The sequence below is a fragment of the Haliotis rufescens genome, unplaced genomic scaffold (genome assembly GCF_023055435.1).
Source record: "Haliotis rufescens isolate VD_foot unplaced genomic scaffold, xgHalRufe1.0.p SCAF_54, whole genome shotgun sequence".
In the NCBI taxonomy this organism is placed as follows: Eukaryota; Metazoa; Mollusca; class Gastropoda; order Lepetellida; family Haliotidae; genus Haliotis; species Haliotis rufescens.
The window spans coordinates 2,644,024-2,668,290 of record NW_025964268.1 but is presented as its reverse complement, the minus strand read 5'-3'; the positions used below and the strand labels follow the sequence as shown (position 1 = coordinate 2,668,290).

General features: G+C 40.7%; 1 protein-coding gene across 5 annotated transcripts in view; it reads right to left on the bottom strand.

The window, feature by feature from the left end:
* Positions 1 to 2,107: 2,107 nt before the first annotated feature.
* The window catches only part of LOC124121918 (carbohydrate sulfotransferase 15-like), a 57,724-nt gene continuing 35,564 nt past the window's right edge, over positions 2,108 to 24,267 (bottom strand). For all 5 annotated transcript variants that reach the window (XM_046485049.2, XM_046485046.2, XM_046485048.2 and 2 more), the window contains exons 7-8: positions 19,615 to 19,762; positions 2,108 to 5,611 (exon numbers count right to left, since the gene is read on the bottom strand). In XM_046485049.2, the coding sequence (XP_046341005.1) occupies positions 5,418 to 5,611; positions 19,615 to 19,762 (342 nt within the window). In that variant the 3' untranslated portion in view covers positions 2,108 to 5,417. The remainder of the gene's footprint in view (positions 5,612 to 19,614; positions 19,763 to 24,267) is intronic.

The window sequence follows — 24,267 nt, the reverse complement described above, 5'->3', positions numbered from 1 at the left end:
TATACATTTACTGTGGTTCATGTGACACATGAATCTACTGAATTAATTTCTTGTGACATACACATCTACTGATTTAATTTCATGTGACATACACACCTACTGATTTAATTTCTTGTGACATATACATTTACTGATTTAATTTCATGTGACACATGAATCTACTGAATTAATTCTTGTGACATACACATCTACTGATTTAATTTCATGTGACATATACATCTACTGATTTAATTCCTTGTGATACACACACCTGCCGCTTTAGTTCCATGTGACATACACATGTACTGATTTAGTTCCATGTTCCATACCCATGTACTGATTTAGTTCCATGTGACATATACATGTACTGATGATAATTTTTATTCATGTTTGTTTGTCGAGCTTGAATTCTTCAGTTGAGATTCCAGTTCATTTTATATATTGCTTAAAGAACATCTATTGATAAAATAAATAATTTTAAAACATGTTAAATGGTCATACAAAGTACATATTTACACCCCTAACCAGTCATATGTAATTTCGGTGTTACCTAAAAAGCATCCAACAACTGCCCTCATCCCACAACCAGCGCGTATGCCGAGCGGTAGCTGTGACGTCATAGTCGAGAGACAATTGACGTATTGAAGATGGGAAATTGAGTTGCGTGGGATGTACAACTTCAACTAAAAAAAGTACCAAAATGCAAGTCTCATTTCCAAAGTGAAAAGGCCGATTTAGCGAGGAGTAAAGATTAGATACAACGATGTCGGCGAGGAGGAAAATGGAAACCATGCCATATCGTGTTTCTTGCATTTGGAGGAATCTGTCTATGAGAGATATCAACACAAACTTAAAGAACTTGGTTACGAAAATAAATTTAACATTCATTGTTCCATGACTATCATCGAAACACAATTACAAAGCACGAAAAATTAAAGGATTACATACGAAGGCAATATATTTGGCATATTTATGGTGTACAGGAAAGGCCTCTCTTATTTTGTTGACAAACCATGCAGGATGAACTTCTCTACAGTTTTGGGACGTCTTTAGATAACCAGATTGAAAGTTGAGAATCTCCTGTATGCACAGTATCTGTACAAACATCAAGTACATGTATTTGCCTCGGGAATGTTTTTACGATAAATGTCAATGTGAAAAAAGTAGTTATGTGTCAGTGTTATTGGATGTATGGTTATTATCGATTATTGATAATCAGAGTCGGGTCCATGTTTTTTCAAACGAGTTGCTTTTTTGCATGCTGAATTTAGACCTAAATGCCAGCCACTAATGTCCCACTATTGATCAATGACAACAATTCAACGTATTGGTAATCTACGCTCGTAATCTACCCAAAACTATACAGAAACAGTGATCGCTGCATGTCGGCACTCCACCATCACCTCAGATCACGTGATGACACTCCGCTTAGTAACTCTCGGTAGTTTCCGGAATACGAGTAGGTTTGCAACGTTTTTTGTCACTAATATTGAGTCTAGAATATTTGTTATCTTCAAGATGTTTATTTTATTTAATTCTTTGGTATGTGTTTATCACATACTTATAGTTTACTGTACATATCCTTTAAAGGCGTCTGCAAATGACCTAATTTCTTTAAGATAACCTGAAGATCCGGGGTAGAATAGGTCTTCAGCAACCCATGCTTGCTTGTCGTAAAAGGCGACTGACGGGATTGGATGGTCAGGCTCGCTGACTTGGTTGATGCATGTCATCGATCCCAATTGCGTGGATCGATGCTCATGATGTCAATCACTGGATTGCCTGGTCCAAGCTCGATTATTTACAGACCGCCGTCATATAGCTGGAATATTGCTGAGTTCGGCGATAAACAACAAACAAACAAACAAACAAACAAAATCAAGATAAGCTTTTAAGTAAAAACTTAGATTTCAACATGCATATCTATATTTGTGAATTGAGTGAGCAATCGAATGTTCAGAACATCCCCGCAGGATGTACACTATCGAATATGGGTCAGCCAGACCAGTGGTTGATAGAATGAGAACCGATCGGCCGGGTTACTATGAACTGCATTCAGACAGGACCCACCTCACAGTATGACGGCTAGATTCATGTATTACTGAAAACTAAAAACAGTAGGCAGATAGAAATCAGTTAACCAGTTTTAATTGTACATGGTTACATGACTAAACATGAGGCAACATGCTGAAGGCAGAGATCATAGCTTCATAGAATGAAAGCTTTGTGGAAAGCGACATAAAGCATAAACGCAATGCTACGGGGCTTTATCATTAGTCATTCGTCACCTCTCGTGTCGTGCCGTGTCGAGCCGAACGTAGGTTACGTAAATGGACGAATGCCACTCTGTACGGGTTCACTTGACTGACTACAGCTGTAGTAACTAGGGACGTGAAGACCACCACGCATTGTGTTTATGGCTTAGTCGACTTTTTAACAAATGAGCATAAAAACTTTATGTCATATAATATCTGTGTGCTATAGTTAACACGTGATGTTCGATCTGCTGTCACAAAAACATAAAAAGAACTATTTTCACAGAAGTGAAAAAATACATGATTTAATGAATACCCGGACTCATATACCATGTTAGAGACAAATCAAATGTCACTCAAACAAAACGATGCTCTTCAAAGTGAATGACTAGGACTCAAGAGTTTAATTCCGGTCGTGATATTGTACGGAATCGTATACCGTTAACAGATTTTATTTAAAAAATAACCGTCAAAGACATTGACCAAGCATTCCTCATACATGCAACATGAAAAATATCCACCGTCATAAATACAATTCTGAAAATAAAACTGTAAATATTTCAATAATATATGATTAAATATGTATTTTTGAGAATAAATTGTTGATAACGTTCTTATTTGCAAAGATGAATTTAAAATACCACAACGGCACAACAAATCGATTACGGTTCGTCGGAAATGTAACTCTACCTTTTAGAATTAGATTTCGTAACAAAAAGGAATTTTCACCTACCCGAATACCACCCTTCGGTGAAGGCCTCCTCCAAAGTTAACAAACATTAGTCACTCATGTCTGTGCATAGTCGTTCTTTGATAGACTCGGTCATTCGGAACAGAAACACCTGCTACTCAAAGGCAATATATATATAATTCACGAGGCAACTGTGATTTCAATGCTCGTCAAGACTAACAAAATCCGACCAAAAAGCAATATGTTTGTTGTGACCCAAGTGACGTCAATGAAAATAATGAAACCTCAAATTCAAGTTTAACTTGTGCATCTTATGTCGTACTCAACACGACAATTGTAAATGTATTTTACTGGAAACCGAACCGTTCGTATTAACGAAGTTCCGCAATAAACAGTGACTGTAAGTATAATATACAAGCATATTTGACTGCATCGTCAACACTTCACGGATTTGTGTGCACTATGTTCCTTCATCATCTGTGAATACATATGGCCGCTTTGCAGTGCTATTTTTAACAAACGGAATCATTCTAGACTTGATTTGGATGTCTTCTTAATATATTCTCTAAGGTCAGGGAGACAGTCTACCCAGACTCATTCTGAATCAATTACAGGTCTAAAAGTAGACCCTGTTCGCTGCTGCACCTCATATCGGCCACATGCAGTCTCGGGTGATGGAGGAACGTGAAGACAATAGGCGATATAGTATTGACGATATTTGAGTGGGCGTCACCTCTGAAATGTACAAAACCAATGGCAACCTCATTACACACAATCTGCAGCGGAGCACATACGACAACAGTTATTGCAATTTGAGCATTTTCAGCAGTTATTTGTATACAGCAGGCTCTCAAAACAGAGCGATCACGTGTAACGGTCAACCAGTTGTAACCATACTATAAAGGGGCTACCATGCAAAGGTAGTCAGCCCCGACAATGGATAATACCTTCAACTGACATATTCAGAATAACAGAACATCTCTTTTTCTGAAGATGATTTCAATATCACATACACCTGGGGCTGGTTTTCATATTAGAATATCCCCGTACAAGATTAATGTATGAAGATCCATGATGTCGTATTTGAAACAGATATAGCGTGTGTTTCTATACAGTCTGGATAAACGAGTGCCTTCACAGAAGAAATTACTAGTAAGCTTTTCATAGAAAGCGGCCTCTAATATTGTCAGATCGGAGTCTCGACACTTTCAGTACACACACGTTGTACACGTGCAATCTGGTGCTTCCTTACGCACATCAGCTGTGACATACAGGTTTAATCTGGAACTTCTTCAGGACAATCTGGTGTGACATCCTCATACACATGTTGTTGCATGACCTCAATTCAGGATCCCATTCACCAGAGCCGATAACTCCACACATAGTTCAGTTACAAGGCTAAGCATCAGTTCTGATCAAATAATAAAATAATATCATGGATGCTGTTAAGTCAAAGTAGCACTTATGCTAGTAAGAATATTGTTTGACAGTTGATGACCATCACAGTTAATTCATCACTAAAGGTAATACCATATTTTAGACATACAGTGGGTGTGGTTTTCGACGCTTCCTAAAATATTCCGGAAATATTAAAGGACGTCGCACACTGTGCCCACATTTGGAATCGAACCGGGTCTTTGAAGTGACGAGGGTACACTTTATACCCACAAGGCTACATCACCGACTTTTAACTGTGCAATTCAGTGCACGCGTTATCTCCCTTTCAACAGCGATCTCCGCGACGTCAGCGATTCATCCACACGGACGTAAAATCCTTCCACGCATACACCAATGTCTGGAATCTGGCCACAAACGTTTGCTCGTGGAACACAATCAGGAAGCAATCAGTTTCCTTCGAGTATATGTATTTGATGTTCTCAGAAATCCACGAAATACATTTGTTTAGGCACATATATATCGTTGCTTAGCAATGTCCGTGCTTTGACTTACGAATGAGAGTTGTGCTTTATCGTTAACGTCCATTGACAAGTGACTGGAATATCATCAACAATGTCTGGTCCCCAGCAGTTGTCCGCATATAGCTATTTGGATATTGATATCAAAAGATAATTCATTCTGATACACAGTAATGGTGTAATAAAAACAATGGCGCGAACTCTGTACCCCTTGCCTCTGGAGTTTTTGTGGAAAGGGGAAAATCATAAACATACTATTTATAATGCGTCATCGGGCATTCTTTATCCTGCACAAGAAACTCCGGATTAACAAGGTTTAGCTATATGGATTTCGTTGCGGCGGGGATCAAAACAAGCGTGCGTACCAGGACGTCGTCCATTTGCCCTGCATGCCATACACCCGAGGGACCAAACAGTATCCAGTATACAGATAAAAGGTCAGAAAATTGGGTTGGGTTTTTTGGCAAGCAAAACTATTGCCTGGGCGCAGGTGTATGGACATGACGCGCTGCTATAGGTGACTGGCGTAGCACTGGGGGCGCCGTGAACACACTGGATGGAGACAGAAGACACTGGTTATGAAGGAGTCCACAGGTACTTGGGGTCGTGCAGGAGTATGGAGAGTTTTTGGTTGAAAGGCATGTAGAAATTGTTGAGGATTTCCCTGGTATCTTCTCTCATCACACCCAGGTCTCTGTCCTTAGATTTTCGTGCGTTAGCCACCATCGGCTTCCGGAATATTGACTCCTCTTCGTCGGATGTCAGAGCTCCTGCAAAAAAATGAAAAAAATGAATGATCAACATGGCAATGATGATAATGCTCTAATGATGAATGATCAACATGGCAATGATGATAATGCTCTAATGATGAATGATCAACATGGCAATGATGATAATGCTCTAATGATGAATGATCAACATGGCAATGATGATAATGCTCTAATGATGAATGATCAACAAAGCAATGATGATAATGCTCTAATGATGAATGATCAACATGGCAATGATGATAATGCTCTAATGATGAATGATCACCATGACAATGATGACAATGATCTAATGATGAATGATCAACATAGCAATGATGACAATGATCTTATGATGAATGATCAACATGACAACGATTATAATGATCTTATGATTAATGATCAACATAGCAATGATGATAATGCTCTAATGATGAATGATCAACATGGCAATGATGACAATGATCTTATGATGAATGATCAACATGGCAATGATGACAATGATCTTATGATGAATGATCAACATGACAACGATTATAATGATCTTATGATTAATGATCAACATGACAATGATGATAATGATCTAATGATGAATGGTAAACATATCATAAAATGATAATGTGGAGAAGTGAGAATGAATGGGGTTTATCTCCGTAACAGAAAATACTAAATATGGGATGCCAAGTACGTCATTGAAGCTGGACAAACCAGTGGTTGATGGTGTGAGCACCGATAAATAAGTAATCGGATTAGATGACAAGCAATCACACATGTCTCACGATGTCTCCTCTCTCATAGTCATCATCCAAAGGTTATTTCTTGACATGCAATCCCCTATAATTGTTTTAGTCCCTGTTGTGTCATCCTCGAGTATCCAGGGTATAATACGTTCATTATATTATCTATTGTAATAGAATGTAAATGGACTACACTGGATAATCGAAGATGGGTGAGAGAATGACCTTCTGACTGGATTTCTAACGTTTTCGTGCCAACGAGGTTCATCTATATTTGACGAAAACAAAGACAAGGGGTCGATTCCCCAGTTCAGTGTGTGTAGCCCATTCCACGCAGCACCCGCTCTGATACTGCTGGAACAATGCCATAAGCCGTGACATTGCTGACATGGCGAAAATCAACATTTAACAAATTTCATCTAATGTCCACAAACAGACCAGTAGCTGATGTACGTAACCACTAGCTGAGTACACAATAGTATCACAATGGGGGGTGAACGCCAACCTTCTCGGGCATACATGAGATACTGCAAACAATTGTGTTGATGTCTACTCCTCCATATCTACTCAATATAAACTCCCCTAGCGCCATGTGTTTATTTCTGCTATTGTCACCAGTGCTGGGCGGAATGACGCCGTACCCCACCCAACAAACACTTCTATGGCAAACGCCTTATCTCCTTATCTCGTGCAGGAAGTGCAATGCAGCTGTAACCATGTTTTCACCAAGAAAATAACTGTTAGATAATATATACATGCTAACAACAATTAGCAAGTCTACTTTATCATAAACATCACACTGAGACTTGATAAGAGGCTTTTCCGTATTCCCTCAACTTAAAATCACTTGTTCATCCCCGTAAGGATTCCGGTAAGTATAGTCCCAAATGCCCCTGCTTGCTAAGAAGACTGGTGGTACAATGTGTGACCTTGCTGTGACGGCGTGGAGAATTGCGCGTGATTCAGCCACTGGTTTGCCTGACCCCGGTTGATTACACACAGGGATATGACTGTAATATCGCTTTTGGGTAAATTAGATCTTCTTTTCCCGATACGACACATCTCTTCGTGAAGGTCTGAGGACATCTAAACACAAGGTTGCTTCAAGCTAACCCTGAGCGAACTTTGAGCGAACTATGAGCGAACTTTGACTGCCCATTCTAAATGAATGATATGTTGGTTCTTAAGCCATCCAGATAAAATGATTCGGTTTCGTTTCTTTATGGCTTCGATTCGAAAATTTTGATTCTAACAAAAGAACTCACAGAACACAAAAATATTCCTTCGATGGTATTCCTTGTGGGTGTAGTTGCTATAGCGCTACAAGGCCTGGTCTGGTGCGACTTTTATCAGTTAAATTCGGAACACGCCGATTAACTTCGTTTTCGAGATACAGAAATCAGATATACTGGTCTGAATGCATTGCTCATTCAAAACCTCGACGCTGATTGACGGATGAGAAAGTACACCTGACCCGACCTTATATATACAGCCCAAAAAACCTCCATTTGTCCTGCAAAGACAGCTTCGAGACGTTTGCTACTGTATGATATCCCTCAGCAAGTCTACATCTACGCTACGTGATGAAAAGAGGGACTTCTCTTATCTTTCCTCTGCCGCGCGGTAGTCTCGTCTGCCTCAGTCGGAAGTTAAATATTTATGTAGCGCCCCCTAGCCTCTACTGTTACGGTACTGCAGCGTGAGATACTGGGAGTCTGCGTGATAGCGAGGTCACGTAAACTTGTCCCTCTTTAGGAATGCGCGGTCCGCTTTCCGCATTTAGTCATCATGCTTTGGAGACAGAAATAAGTCAAAAGCATCAGTTAGGAAATTCTTCGTATTTCCTGAATACCACACCAATACATTCGTGATTGCAGAGCTGTGTAGGCCACGTGACTGCGTCAAGGTGGTACTTTGTTTGATGCTCCCAATGAAAACAGTGTTCGCTTTTGAAAATGTTATGTTATCGTTAGGCGGAAGAATAATACACAGGCTGGTTATAAGGCATATCTTCACATAACCCAGAGAAAACAGTGAACACAGTGAACATTTTCTTAGTTAAAGACATATATTTAAATCAATAAATACACAACACTCAGCAATTTGACGGCGGCATGTTTACTATCTAGTCTGGACAAGACAAACCAATGATATCATTGACTAGATCATTAACAGGTCAACGTCATACACTTGGCATATTGCTGAATGTGAGGCGTTAAACAACAACAATACAAATTAATACCTTCTGGTAGAAGGGTAGCCGAGTGAGTGTGGCGTTTGCCAGATTACTAGCTCCCGGAGACGAAAAGAGCTCTCATACACAAATATATTTGTTTTGTTTGTTGTTTGTTGTTTAACGCCGCACTTCCAGATATATGACGACGGTCTGTAAATAATCGAGTCTGACCAGACAATCCAGTGACTCACATAATGAGCATCGATCTACGCAATTGGGATCGATGACATGCATCAACCAAGTCATCGAGCCTGACCACCCAATCCCGTTAGTCGCCTCTTACAACAAGCATATTCGCCTTTTACGGCAAGCATGGGTTGCTGAAGACCTATTCTACCCTTCACGGACCTTCACGGGTATCATATATTTGAAAAAGACTGAAATAAATCATCGTCAAATTGACTTCAACCCCGACAATAAGATCCCTATACGCTTCAGTGCGTATACAAAAACACCGTTTCCCTATCTGTACATAACCGGGCTCCACATCAAACAAACACTTGAGCGAGTGGTGCCACTGCTTGTCACAACGCAACCGGAAGTCGCCTGTCTTACATGGCCTTCATTTTCCCACGTTCGATCAAAAGTGAACTGTGAACCGAAAGTGTCGTTTAAATTGAATTAAGTGTTTGTACTGATGGGGACACCATCAACCTGCAGCTACACTTAAGATGTTATGATAATATATAGAACTGATAAATAAAAAATTAATAAAAATTTCCACACATCGTCTAACCCAGCATGAAAACATTTGCAATTTTTTCTGATTCCACACATGGCGTAAGCAAATGAACTACGTGATATATTGAAAATAACAAAACAGTAAAACATAACCGCCCAGCAGGCATATATATCCTTACACCGAACTGCCAGCAAGCGTATCTATGTTTCCAGTTTTTCCCCATCTGGGGCGACTTACAGCTCAAGTTCTGTTCTTTAGTCTATGAAACCTGACACATGAGCGACCACAGTTCCCAGATAACTCCGGTCTCGCTCCGCTCTGCTTGTGTGGAGGAGGGTGTGTCCGTCAGGATTTTGTACAGAATAAGCACCATCTGTGGTTCCACTTATTTTTCAAGGCATATGAGAACGTGGTATGGGTTTCTTTATGTTATTTCATTTGTGGATAACTTCGGCTCATTTTTCAAACGATGTCACAACGTCTTCTAGAGTTGGCAATTCCCTTTTTCGAAACACAAGTTTCATGGAATCATGTATTTGAATATTAATTGATAAACATTACTGTACTTTTATAAATGTATCAATGAAACTATACCCTTAATCGAAAAGAAACTGTATTTTACCACCAATTGAATCGCATGGTTGAATAAATGTAAAAAAAATCTCATTACAAAAGTCTTATGTCTTTATGTTCTAAAATGTATTAAGAATAAAGTATTGTGCTGTACAGTACACCCCCACGGGGAAGAGTACGAGGGCTTGTCAAAAGGTTCTATGCCTAACAAATAAACCAACAATTGTGAAAGTGTTTTTAACATAATCTCCTTGCTTTTCAATACACTTCTCGAATCGACAGTGAAGCTTTTCAATTCCAGTCAGCAAGAAGTTTTCTAAAGCCACCCTAAAAACCCATTCCCGACAGCTTTGAGGTCATCGTTGTCGTCATCTTGTTTTCCACGAAGGTGTTCTTTCTGTAACCGATGTTATATTTGGGATAACACTTTCTAAGTAAAGTACAGATTCTCGTACTTTTTTGGGTTGAGTCCCGTCCGGGATTCGAACCCACACTTGCCAGAGTGAGGCACCTAATCGCCTGCACACAAAGTCAGCGATCTAACCCACTCAGCCACCGAGGCTTCCACAAAAATGAAAGTCCGACAACGGGTAGTCTAAATCACGTACTTTGAGTACCCCTCTGACAAGTGTAAATTGGCACGGCTCCCATGGCCTAAAGCTATGAATACACAATGCCATTTAGAAAGTGTTCAAATGTAACCGATGTTATATTTGGGATAACACTTTCTTAGTAAAGTACAGATTCTCGTACTTTTTTTGGTTGAGTCCCGTCCGGGATTCGAACCCACACTTGCCAGAGTTCTTGGTGTTCTTTCTGTTTAGGAAACAGGTGGGAATCACTTGGTACCAGGTCTGGTGAGTATGGCAATGTCAGTTCTTTTTCCTTAAGATCAGAATTTAGAAACCTTTGCACCCAACGAGCATCTATAAATGTTCATCTGTAAATGTTCATGAATAATTGTTTTAATGGACCTGTGTCTTCTTCAAATTCAGCAATGGTAATACGTCTATCTGACAGTATAAGTCTTTTTGTCTCCTTGATTGCAACCTCATTGATGGAAGCTGAGGGACGTCCAGACCTAGGGTCATCATCAAGGCTTGTTCTTCTAGCTTTAAACATAGCTGCCCAACGTTTAACAGCGGAATAGCTAGGGCACTTATCCCCATACACTTCTGACATGTGGTCATGAATTTCTTGGGGAGTACATTTCTCTGAAGTCAAAAACTTGATGACTGCTCGGTAATCGTTCTTTTCCATTTCTGTGTCCATTTAGAGCCATATCACGTTTAACTGGCTAATGTACTATTGTACTAATGTACAAACGACCTCAACAGACTAAATACACTTGCAATGAACTACTTAAACAATGTACTACATTGACTAGTTCACTTTGTTATGGCCCATAGTTGTAAGGCGGGCTCAGAACTTTTTGACCAGACCTTGAAGAAACTTGACGTATACGTAATGAAATACAGAACTGATAAGTCACAATATACCCTTTGACGATTAACTTCATGTCTGGAATTGTCTAAAAGATGAGAGAAATTGTGTTACACAATTCAAGTTTTCCGTGCAAGGATTTAAGATGGTTGACACATCATTTTGACAGGTTGATAAATATAATGTCTTAAGAAGTAACTGTCTTTCTGTACTATAGTTTAGACAGTACAGAAGAGAGACACAGTGTATGTCGCCTGCCTTGTTTAGGTTGCTTAATCTCTGGTCAGCAGTCGTGTTGGGGTATCTGGCGCTTTCTATCTCCATATTGGGGCAACTGAGTCTCAAGTTGGTCAGAGCTAATCTATGATCCTTGCAATTTACCGCTTAATATACTTCTTTAGGTCAAATATATCTTTAATAATTCCTAGATGTCTAAGTTGTGGGGGTTATGTTTTACTTGGTCACTTAAATTGAGAATTATTTCTAGTTCGTTAGATACATTAATAACACTTATCTATTGCGTTGTTTCTTTAAATAAACGAACTAAACGTATTGTCTGGTACAGTGTCCGCAACTAGAGCCCACTTCTGCTGGTTATAGCTCTAGAAACCGTTATCTAACGAATACCAGTGCGTGACAAGGTTGATTGAGTCGTCACACAGAGCTCCAGCAGGGTTACACGCCCTCCTGTTTGACGCGGTAGCTCATGGTGGTCTTGGGAATTATAGTCGGTATCTCTACATCACATCGTGACATAGCCATTATACATTCCTAAAACTTGAAAGATGGTGTACGACCCAGGCAGCAGCGGTTTAACTAAAGCTGTACCGAGTAAAATCGGGTAAAGCTACGGTACGCGTGTACGAGATACGAGTCTTGAAGTCATGTATTGATTAAAAAGTAATATGTATATGTAAAAGTAGATGTGAATTGGTTCGAAAATGAAACCGTCAACTGTTCACAAGTCTGATCTTGTCCAGGTAATGTTATAATTCACACTGAGAACCACCCTCCATAGTCTAGTGGATAGAGCGTCAGCCCGGAGAGGGGAATGTCGATGGTTCGATCACCAACGTCACGCAAAAAGACGCAAATAGATGGTACTTGTCGTTTATATGTCCGTAGCTATATAAGTCCATTAATTTTGAACGCGACGGAAAACCCGATTTCACCTCATCCCACTATTCGAATTGATGAAGTGTATCGTATCTCGACGTTCCTGTTGTGTATAGTATCTCAACCTTACTGTTGTCTATCGTATCTCGACCTTACTGTTGTCTATCGTATCTCGACCTTCCTGTTGTCTATCGTGTCTCGACCTTCCTGTTGTCTATCGTATCTCGACCTTCCTGTTGTCTATCGTATCTCGACCTTCCTGTTGTGTATCGTATCTCGATCTTCCTGTTGTGTATAGTATCTCGACCTTCCTGTTGTGTATCGTATCTCGACCTTCCTGTTGTGTATCGTATCTCGACCTTCCTGTTGTGTATAGTATCTCAACCTTACTGTTGCCTATCGTACCTCGACCTTCCTGCTGTGTATCGTATCTCGACCTTACGGTTGCCTATCGTACCTCGACCTTCCTGTTGTGTATCGTATCTCGACCTTACGGTTGCCTATCGTACCTCGACCTTACGGTTGCCTATCGTATCTCGACCTTACTGTTGTCTATCGTACCTCGACCTTACGGTTGCCTATCGTATCTCAACCTTACTGTTGTGTATAGTATCTCGACCTTACTGTTGTCTATCGTATCTCGACCTTCCTGTTGTGTATCGTATCTCGACCTTCCTGTTGTGTATCGTATCTCGACCTTCCTGTTGTGTATAGTATCTCGACCTTCCTGTTGTGTATCGTATCTCGACCTTCCTGTTGTGTATAGTATCTCGACCTTACTGTTGTGTATAGTATCTCGACCTTCCTGTTGTCTATCGTATCTCGACCTTACTGTTGTGTATAGTATCTCGACCTTACTGTTGTCTATCGTATCTCGACCTTCCTGTTGTGTATCGTATCTCGACCTTCCTGTTGTGTATCGTATCTCGACCTTCCTGTTGTGTATAGTATCTCGACCTTCCTGTTGTGTATAGTATCTCGACCTTCCTGTTGTGTATCGTATCTCGACCTTCCTGTTGTGTATCGTATCTCGACCTTCCTGTTGTGTATAGTATCTCAACCTTACTGTTGCCTATCGTACCTCGACCTTCCTGCTGTGTATCGTATCTCGACCTTACGGTTGCCTATCGTACCTCGACCTTCCTGTTGTGTATCGTATCTCGACCTTACGGTTGCCTATCGTACCTCGACCTTACGGTTGCCTATCGTATCTCGACCTTACTGTTGTCTATCGTACCTCGACCTTACGGTTGCCTATCGTATCTCAACCTTACTGTTGTGTATAGTATCTCGACCTTACTGTTGTCTATCGTATCTCGACCTTCCTGTTGTGTATCGTATCTCGACCTTCCTGTTGTGTATCGTATCTCGACCTTCCTGTTGTGTATAGTATCTCGACCTTCCTGTTGTGTATCGTATCTCGACCTTCCTGTTGTGTATAGTATCTCGACCTTACTGTTGTGTATAGTATCTCGACCTTCCTGTTGTCTATCGTATCTCGACCTTACTGTTGTGTATAGTATCTCGACCTTACTGTTGTCTATCGTATCTCGACCTTCCTGTTGTGTATCGTATCTCGACCTTCCTGTTGTGTATCGTATCTCGACCTTCCTGTTGTGTATAGTATCTCGACCTTCCTGTTGTGTATCGTATCTCGACCTTCCTGTTGTGTATAGTATCTCGACCTTACTGTTGTGTATAGTATCTCGACCTTCCTGTTGTCTATCGTATCTCGACCTTACTGTTGTGTATAGTATCTCGACCTTACTGTTGTGTATCGTATCTCGACCTTCCTGTGTGCCGTATGTTGACCTTACTCTTGTGTATCGTATATCGACCTTACCATCGTGTATCATATCGACCTTACCATCGTGTATCGGATCTCGACATCACTATCCTGTGTCGTATCTCGACCTTACTGTATCGTATCGCGACAATGTGTATCGTTTCAAGTTAGACTAGTATTGAAAGCGGCCTGTAAATAAATGAGTCTTGGTCAGGTACATAAGCACGAGCGGCGGTCCACGGCGTTGGGCGCGATGCAAAAGACACCTGGTATCGATGGTACCTGTTCTTCTCCTCTGGAGATAAACATGGCCTAACTGGTACCTTGCATGGTCCAGAATCAAGTGTAAAACGATATGCACAGACAATATATATTACTGAAAAAATAAGTTAAACAGAAAAGATGCAGCGACTGTCATCAAATAATAATGTGTACAAAACGAGAGATAGATAGAGACGAATGTCGGAGAGATCGGTAATATAATATTTCGCAACCATATGACATCCAACCTACTTTTTTTTCTCACAACCAACAGTCAATTCTAATACAGCAATCTATCTGTTGCCAACACACAAGAGCCGTGTTACCATTACCGTATAAATCAACCCCTCCACTAACACAACAAGCGCCGTCCGCAAATACATCGCAGAGTTCTTGGAAACCCTCCAAAGGTAACTCTCATAGCGACAGTTCCTTGACCTGTGGAGCTATTTGTACCTCTGTGTGCGATGACGGGTTACTTGTTGATGTGAAAGAACAGTTGGGGTTTTCAGGGATGAGCGTCTTGAGATGTCAAGTGGGAGAAAAGGTGAATGTCCAATGAAGAGGATATTGTTAGGACGAGAAGTGTTTTCAGTTAAATCTAGGAAAAACAACTTTCAGGGAGGGAATACCGTTCTTGTTTGTTTGGCAACCTAAACATTCTTTTCAAAGTTAATGAGCTTTTTTCAATCCTTGAAAGCTTCAGTGCCAAACAAGATCTAAGATTACCATTGCGATTGGGAAACTTCCTGTTGTGAACACAAATGACACACTTTACAATTGTTAACGTCTTTACATGTTTTTAACTTTCGTACTGATGATGTTATATGGTCATTCCGGTCCACATGAACTATATGGTCTGGCACATTTGACTCCAACACATGGATTCTGCAGGACTGTTTACATTTGGCAATCCCTGACAGATAAACGTAATTAAATAAACATGTTTTACGACAGCGAAATATATTACATTTAACGCCAAATCTCATTCACTTACATGCGCCACTTATAACGCCATTATTCTGTGTGCACACTAATTTCCAAGGTTGGGCACAGTGGTATCTCGTTTGGGACCGAGAGAGACTGACTTTTGAAAGTTGTCATTAGTATTCGGACAACGCGATCCAACGCCCTGCCAATAATATAATGTTACTAAAGTCTAGAACAAGGCTAACTATTATACAGCAGAGAAAATGCAACATGCTTTTAATGCTTGATAGAACTGCATTTTGAACTTAAAGGCGAGGTATATTATGGGAACATATTAATATTCCAGCTCATGATAGACAAATATTCAGAACCTTTTAGAGACTCGGCCATGACATCACATTGATCTGTGGCAGTTTCAACACGTTGAAGAGTATTACAATTTGTACATTCTGGGAAATGTCTTTATTCAGAATGTGTATTATTCACGAGTGCAATGCCCCTAGTCTGGTTAGGAGAACCCCTTCTCTCCTATTGCTTCTGGTTATAAGGAAGGTTTTAATGAAATGCTTGCATGCCATAGAAATGGCGTCCCTTTGAAGATTATGTCCTTCGCTGTTACAAAGCGCCTGGATCACGGATTGAAAACGAAATCATTCTCAAGCACACTGATATGCAATCAACATATATTTGTGTTTTACTTACTAAACTACGTTATTTCTGAACATCACTTAGAAGGCGTTATTGTGGGTGTGGATCTGAGAAAAAACATTCTGAGATCATTAGCACATTTTATCAAAATATGTATGATGTAACAGATGGGAATTAACATATTCTCTGTTGTGGGTCTCTACAAAAAGTGGAAATGGGAGACGTAGAAAAGTGAATGTGCTCTCAATTGAAACAACAGATTGAACAGTTGCGACGGTGTCAGGTAGCAATTACAACGGTTTGTCGTACACAGACTCGGAACCGAGTTAATCTCAACGAAATCAACAGCTGTAAAAGCGAAAAAACATTTCCGTCCTGTAACATGCTAATAGCTTATGAGCAATATATGTTTACTCGTTAACCACACCCTATTTTTCAAAGATTTTCTTTTTTAAAATCCCACCGTCAACCTCTTCCAAGAATCTTCGAAATGCATTAACGAACCCACCCTGGTCCGAACGTACACTTTTTTAATGGTGTAATTTGTCCGAAAATGTCATTTAGGGCTGCCAAAAACTGTACGCAGTGACTGAGCGAAGTCGCACCCAGCAAGTAGCACCAGTTATGTAATAAACGCTTTTGAAATGATCTCTTAATTCAACAAATTGGATAATTTTTCAGTGCAAAGAAATTTGACATCCCGAGAGCACCCACTCACCCTACCACCACGTGTGTGAAAATAAATGGCTCGTGGTAAGTTTTGAAGATATTCTTATTTCTATTGCAAATGGACCGGTTTAAGTATTATTTATTACACATCAAAGGAATTAGCATGCATAGATTAAATTCGATTATCAATGTAGAATATGTAACCTGAATTATATTCTGGGTTTGTTTTGTAAACCATTTTATCATCCAACAGGGATGTTCGGTGTTAAAGAATATCATAGTTTAGATCTTTCCCGAATCTGTCTGAATGAATCAATAAAATACAGGCCTAAAGACACTGGGACTTGTACATTACACAACGCTCACAAGTTCAAACTTTGATGTCTTCTTTAGTGTCTGTTTTAACCATCCTCGATTATCCAGTGTATGTTATCTCTCTTCCATTTCGTTAAATACCCCATGTCAATCGCTACCTTAAGGGGCATTCACACGGTACAACTAGTTGTACCGTGTGAATGCCCCTTTAGCCTCGCTTACAAATTCGAATGACACAACGGGACACAATCAACATAAAAATGTACAAAAAATGCAACCAGCCGGCTAATGGGGACTAGATAACTAACGCTTAGGACAACAATAGTGTCCGCGACACAGGTGGTAGCGTGGTGGACTACAAATCAAGAGGTTGCAGGTTCGTATCCCGCCGAGGTTTAAACAACTATTGGTTCATAAATGTGTCATTGCTGTACATCTTCCCGAGGTAAGTGAGTTAACTGACTATAAAAGTCCAGTTTCCACCCTTGCCGAACTAGGCTGGTATTATGGAGTTATATTTTGACTGGCCTAACGATAGTCCAATCAAAATCGCGCAAACAAATCGAAATCCGGTTCGTAAACTGTCGTGCAGATTTCAGTCGATTGCAGGATTTGCAAAACATGTGCACCGCCAACTCGTAGTAAACAGATATTTTCCACATCTTTTCATGTTTTTGTATCAAGTTGCTCACGTGATTTGATGCATTTCGCGATAAAAGACCCGTTTTATCACAATATAGATCTTGATTATCGATCAGACCGTCCTGACTGGGCGCCGCCATTTTGTTTGAAGCAAATGCAAGTAATGCGAAGGTGGAATCTGATTGGTCCATAGGAGAGGCTTAGAAGGGATATAACTCGTAATAGCCACTGTTAGCCTACGATCGAGCCCAGGAATTCCAGCCTAGTTCGGCAAGTGTTGGAACTGGACTTTCAAAGTCAGTTAACTCTCTCAGCTGACAATGAAAGTATATATGATTACTACGATAGATCCTTAACTTATCTAATACGGGTTTTTCCCACACATTTAGACCCTAAACACGTTTAGCCGATAAGCACAATCCTGAACATGTTTAGACCCTTGCCACGTCAAAAGTATAGGGCAATTAGTTTTTCATTGTATGGTGGTACCGACTACAGCAGAAGTGTGAGGTTTCAAAGTTACAGAAGGTCTCTTGTTTCACTTAAAAATAGAATTCATGTCTATATCATGTATGTCCTAGAGTTGTCATAGTGAAGACAGAACTGAGCAAAGCTCCATCGCAGCGCGTGGCACATTCGTTGCGTTCTGCTTTAATGACGTATAGCTGTGCGGAGCTGGTGGTATTCTGTGTGAATGCTGGTGCGCATAAATGAAATTGGTGTATGTTGGCGTTTAAATTAAAAGTCGCAAGAATGTATTCCAAAATCATTGAGTGTGGATACGAAATATTTTAAATAAGACAATTAAAAGGGAATATTATGTGCCCAAGTGCAAATCTAGCCCTGCACCTTAAACGTTACATCGTCTAGGATAGGATAAGTAAGCGTGTATCATATCAGTTAATTAATGAACACAGTATAAACTATTTCTGAAGCAATATCAAACACATTCTATGAATGGCATGTTAGCGAAAGAGTGTAAATCCTAAAATTAGACCTCGTTCTATACGCCTTGTTACATATTGTAAGTATTTCATTCCGCACACGTGTAACAACGATGTCTGTTGTCCAGATGCCTATTTGCTCCATTACGACACAACGTTCTATTCAGGGAGCACACGATACAGTCTTGTAGCAAGACGACACAACGTTCTATTCAGGGAGCACACGATACAGTCTTGTAGCAAGACGACACAACGTTCTATTCAGGGAGCACACGATACAGTCTTGTAGCAAGACGACACAGCGTTCTATTCAGGGAGCACACGATACAGTCTTGTAGCAAGACGACACAGCGTTCTATTCAGGGAGCATACGATACAGTCTTGTAGCAAGACGACACAACGTTCTATTCAGGGAGCACACGATACAGTCTTGTAGCAAGACGACACAACGTTCTATTCAGGGAGCACACGATACAGTCTTGTAGCAAGACGTCACAACGTAGCCGTCGTACTTACGATATTCCTTTCGTAAGGTCAGTGATCAATTGCCATAATTTATAACGCATTTCATAAGCAGACAAGAAACTTGTTGTATGGAGGTGAAATACAGAGATGTTTCTATCATGAGTGCTTGTCGTGCGTAGGACTTCACTTCAGTGAAAAATAAAAGTAAAAGCGAAATTATTTCCCAAATACTCTTCATGTATGTGTAGCATTTAAGTGACTGTCACCTGGTCATCGTATGATGACATGCAACTCAAGATTTTATTCAATCGGTAGAAAAATAAACAAACAAACAAACGGACTTGTAATTGTTCAGTTACCTGGTTAGTATGGATGTTTATGCTTGAAAATAATATTTTGTTGTCAGCTTGAAAAACAAATCTGTACCTGGACATGCTGGACATAATGTTTTGTGAAGCCACAATGAGGATTGGATCATCACGCAGAGAAACAAAGGCATGCCTGTAATCGCTGACTGAAAAACACTTCTGTATTAAACAAAAACAAAACTTGCAGCCCCTCTTCCTACGCTGGTACTTACTGAGTGTGAGGAACTTGAAAATGCCTTTGAGTATGTCCATGGGTTCGTCGGCGTAGTCCTCGAGTCTGACGATGTGGAGTTGATGTCGAGGGAACACACGCAGCCACTCCTGTAAGTACACATAGTACATCCCGATCCGGAGCCGCACCTGTAAACAACGAGGGGACAACAAGCGTATGAATACATGCAGCCGTATGAACAATAAACGTATACATACTTTAGCCGTATGAAAAATGGATGTGTGATAACATGTGAGCGATGAACCCGAGATTACCTAGTCGTGTGAACAGTTAATCAACGCATGAATACGTACATTTGTAGGAATACGTACAGACGTATGAACAATATTCCTTTAAATATGCACAGTTGTATAAACAATTCACGTATAAAGACTAGAATGAGGATCGGATGGTACGGCGATATGGATGAAATGGGGATTGGGTGGCACGGCGATTTGGTTAAAATGAGGATAGGATGGTACGGCGATGTGACTAGAATGAGGATCGGATGGTAGGGCGAAGAGAATAAAATGAGGATAGGATGGTACGGCGATGTGACTAGAATGGGGATCGGCTGTCACGGCGATGAGACTAAAATGAGGATCGGGTGGTAGGGCGATTGGCATTGGTTGGTACGGCGATTTGGTATATGTGTGTGTGTGTGTGTGTGCGCGCTACCAAAGTGCCACAATTAGGCTTTCGTAGTATGTTAATCAAAGCAGCATTAGCATGAATCTCTGCTGGCATCCCATTAACTGGTACTAACAGTTTTAACTTCGTTATGTCGAACTTAGTTATATTCACGAATTAAAGACGATTGTACATTTGTCTACACAGTTGCAGTGTCTTAGCACATGTCAACACCTCCAGAAATATGTCACATAACGGTCAATGAAATAGCCAGAAATCGCAAAACAATTTGCAGAATGTTCCCCTTTCCGTGGAATCACCATTTGTTTAGCGAAAAAACACATGCGAATTCTCCCTTTTCCACGGATTTGCCATTCTTTGCAGAAACTTCGTAGCTCTCCATTTTCCGTGGAATTTCACAACCTTGTGGCAAACACCGAAGAATTCTCCCCCTATCCGTGGAATTACTACTCATAAACAGAATTCTCCCTACATACGTGGAATCACTACTCCTAAACAGAATTCTCCTCCCATCCGTAGAATTACTACTCCTAAACAGAATTCTCCCTACATCCGTGGAATTACTACTCCCAAACAGAATTCTCCCTACATCCGTGAAATTACTACTCCCAAACAGAATTCTCCCTACATCCGTGGAATCACTACTCCCAAACAGAATTCTCCTCCCATCCGTAGAATTACTACTCCTAAACAGAATTCTCCCTACATCCGTAGAATTACTACTCCCAAACAGAATTCTCCCTACATACGTGGAATAACTACTCCCAAACAGAATTCTCCCTACATCCGTGGAATTACTACTCCTAAACAGAATTCTCCCTACATCCGTGGAATGACTACTCCCAAACAGAATTCTCCCTACATCCGTGGAATTACTACTCCTAAACAGAATTCTCCCTACATCCGTGGAATGACTACTCCCAAACAGAATTCTCCCTACATCCGTGGAATTACTACTCCTAAACAGAATTCTCCCTACATCCGTGGAATTACTACTCCTAAACAGAATTTTCCCCCTATCCGTGGAATGACTACTCCCAAACAGAATTCTCCCTACATCCGTGGAATTACTACTCCTAAACAGAATTCTCCCTACATCCGTGGAATTACTACTCCTAAACAGAATTCTCCCCCTATCAGTGGAATGACTACCTACTCCCTTTCGGTATAAAAATTGAACTTATAAGTTCAAATGTTGATACATTTTACTAAAACAGAGAATACAATGGTACTAGTTTGCAGTTTCAGATTCATAATAACACAGTGTGAAATAAAATCCTACGTTCATACAGCAAGCGGTCCGTACAATGTGAGTATAGTAAAACTGCCAATACACTATCACATGCTAGACAGACCATCTTTCAACGGAGCCGTTTTGGTCTTACAATGAGTGAAAAAACACGAGCCCAGAGACGTTATTAAGTGGGACAAAAATCTGAGAAAGGAATTTGAAGAATTTTGAAGAGGAATACTTCAGACTGGGTAAGTATCCAGAAACTGTTCTAGGAACACCGGCGTTCGTAAATAAGCAAAGAAAAGTTAACCTTTTGGGTAACACCCGTACGACAGTGACTCAAGGACACCCTGACATAAAACAGAGACATATTAAATTAATATTATTAATATAATATGTTGGTACTTTCAGATATTAGAACGAAAACATAGTGTCTGGTTAAGTTACAGCTCGCGAACATGTTGTTTATAACTGTTATAATAAAAATTAAAGCTGGGTTCAAGTTTACTTTCCAAACTCCAAAAGAATTATGTCAACCGAGTAATGTCACAGTGGATCCTGTAAGCCCGGAAGCCCACCATTCGGACGATCACCGAACGTCTGTATCCTGGTACATACAAAGGGGCATAATTAGGCATGATTCGTTAATCCGGAAAGTACGAGGTAGGACACGGGCCCTTCTCATGCATACGTTATTTCCATAATGTAAGAATTAAACAAATCTGTTAGAAATTGTAAATAAGACTAAGAAATAGACTTAAGAAGCGTTTTTCTTCTATTTGAACATCAGCAAGTCTTTGATCGTCGGATACTCAGTTTCTGTTTCGTCGGATAATCGAGACTGGTTATTCTCTGGCGTTATATTCATTTGGTAAATGTCGCGGCTCACGGACTTGCGCATACTCATCTCTTGGAGGTTTGAAAAATAGAAATAGACTTAAGAAGCGTTTTTAGGGACTAGAAAAATCGCCGACCCTTTTCACTCGTTTTTGCCATAGTTATATATTTTACTTATGTAAGAAAGACAAAAGGCTAGTTTTCTTGCCACTTGAACCTGCATGAAGGTTGGAGGACCTTTATCCTGCTTCATCCCTCATCAATGTGAGTTTGGGAGGAACAGTACGACTAAAGGGGCGTCACTGTGTAACCAGTTGCTGCTTGCCCTACTGTCAAGTCGGTGCAGAAAATGTCTTACAAACAGGCAGTTGTTTCTTTTGGAAATACTACGGATCCACGGATAACAGCGCAATATCTGCAGATCGTCCGTACGGATGTCTGGCACGTATAGAGTCTCGTTGTGATAATATTCGCGAGGTCTGAGGTCACAGTTACATTGGTAAAAGAAACCACAGAAGACATCGAACTCCTTGAACCCCAAGAAGGAACAGCACTTTATTGGAGTTCTACGTCGAAATTTCACAAATCCAGCTTCGCGTCAACTTTCTGACAACAGGGATATTAACAAGCGCTATAAAGCAAGTTCGATTGAAGTCATTTGAAACCCATTTTTGTCCGCTAACTCAAAGTTCATGTTGTGTACTAATTTCGCAGTTAATGGCTACCCAAATAGACACGGTGGCTCACAAATCTAACAAATGGAAGTTCGTCTAGACAAAGACTGAAACTAGGAACCACACCTCGAAAATCCCCATTTCATATTAATTACATATTACAATTACATATGCGATGTTCCGTGATATGTTAATTTTGAATAACGTCTGCGGCACACCCAAGGCCAGAGATGATGATGCTAACAAATAAAGAGACAGACTTGGTTTGAGAAACATGGGTATTTTTCTGTGCGCGCCCGCGCCTTGAAATTATTGCAAGATGGGTTTTTTTGTTAAATTATCCTTCCAGATGAAACAGAAAATTGCACAGAGATGGTTTTTTTTTCATTTTCCGAAATCTAAATTTGCCACAGTATGATAGATGTGCTTGTTTGTTTCGTATATGTTTGTTTCTTGATCTGCATGAAAGATTAATAAGGTTGGAAATTCAAAAGATGTCTGATCAAGAAATAAATGACTCCTCCCTCAAGCATTCCGAAGAAACAGTGCTAACAGGAGGGCAACTATTGCAACCTCTCAACTAAAATTTGTAGGTGAGATCACACATTACAGTGCGAGAGTGAGTTGGGTTTAACGCCGCTTTTAACAGTATTCCAGTTATATCGCGGCGTGTCAGCTTAATGTGGGAGGAAAGCCCGAAGTAATGCAGGTCTCAGACGTTTACTACTTAGGTGAAACCAATGTGTACGGGTATGGTGCTGACAAACCTAGAAACATAATCGGGGCGAACCGGGATTCGAACCCAAAATCATAGGTTTCTTGCGTGTCCAAGGGACGCAACTCTGCACAGCGAATCGCGGCGCCTCGGACGGCTGGGCCACCCGTTCCCCTTCACACATTACAAGGAACAGACAAATCTGAGAAGGAATTGAACCACGGGCACGGGTGCAGCACCAGCTGTTTGAGGTCTGGATACACTACTTGGCGCCTACCCCCGCGGGTGCAGCACCAGCTGTTTGAGGTTTGGATACACTACTTGGCGCCTACCCCCGCGGGTGCAGCACCAGCTATTTGAGGTTTGGATACACTACTTGGCGCCTACCCCCGCGGGTGCAGCACCAGCTATTTGAGGTTTGGATACACTACTTGGCGCCTACCCCCGCGGGTGCAGCACCAGCTATTTGAGGTTTGGATACACTACTTGGCGCCTACCCCCGCGGGTGCAGCACCAGCTGTTTGAGGTTTGGATACACTACTT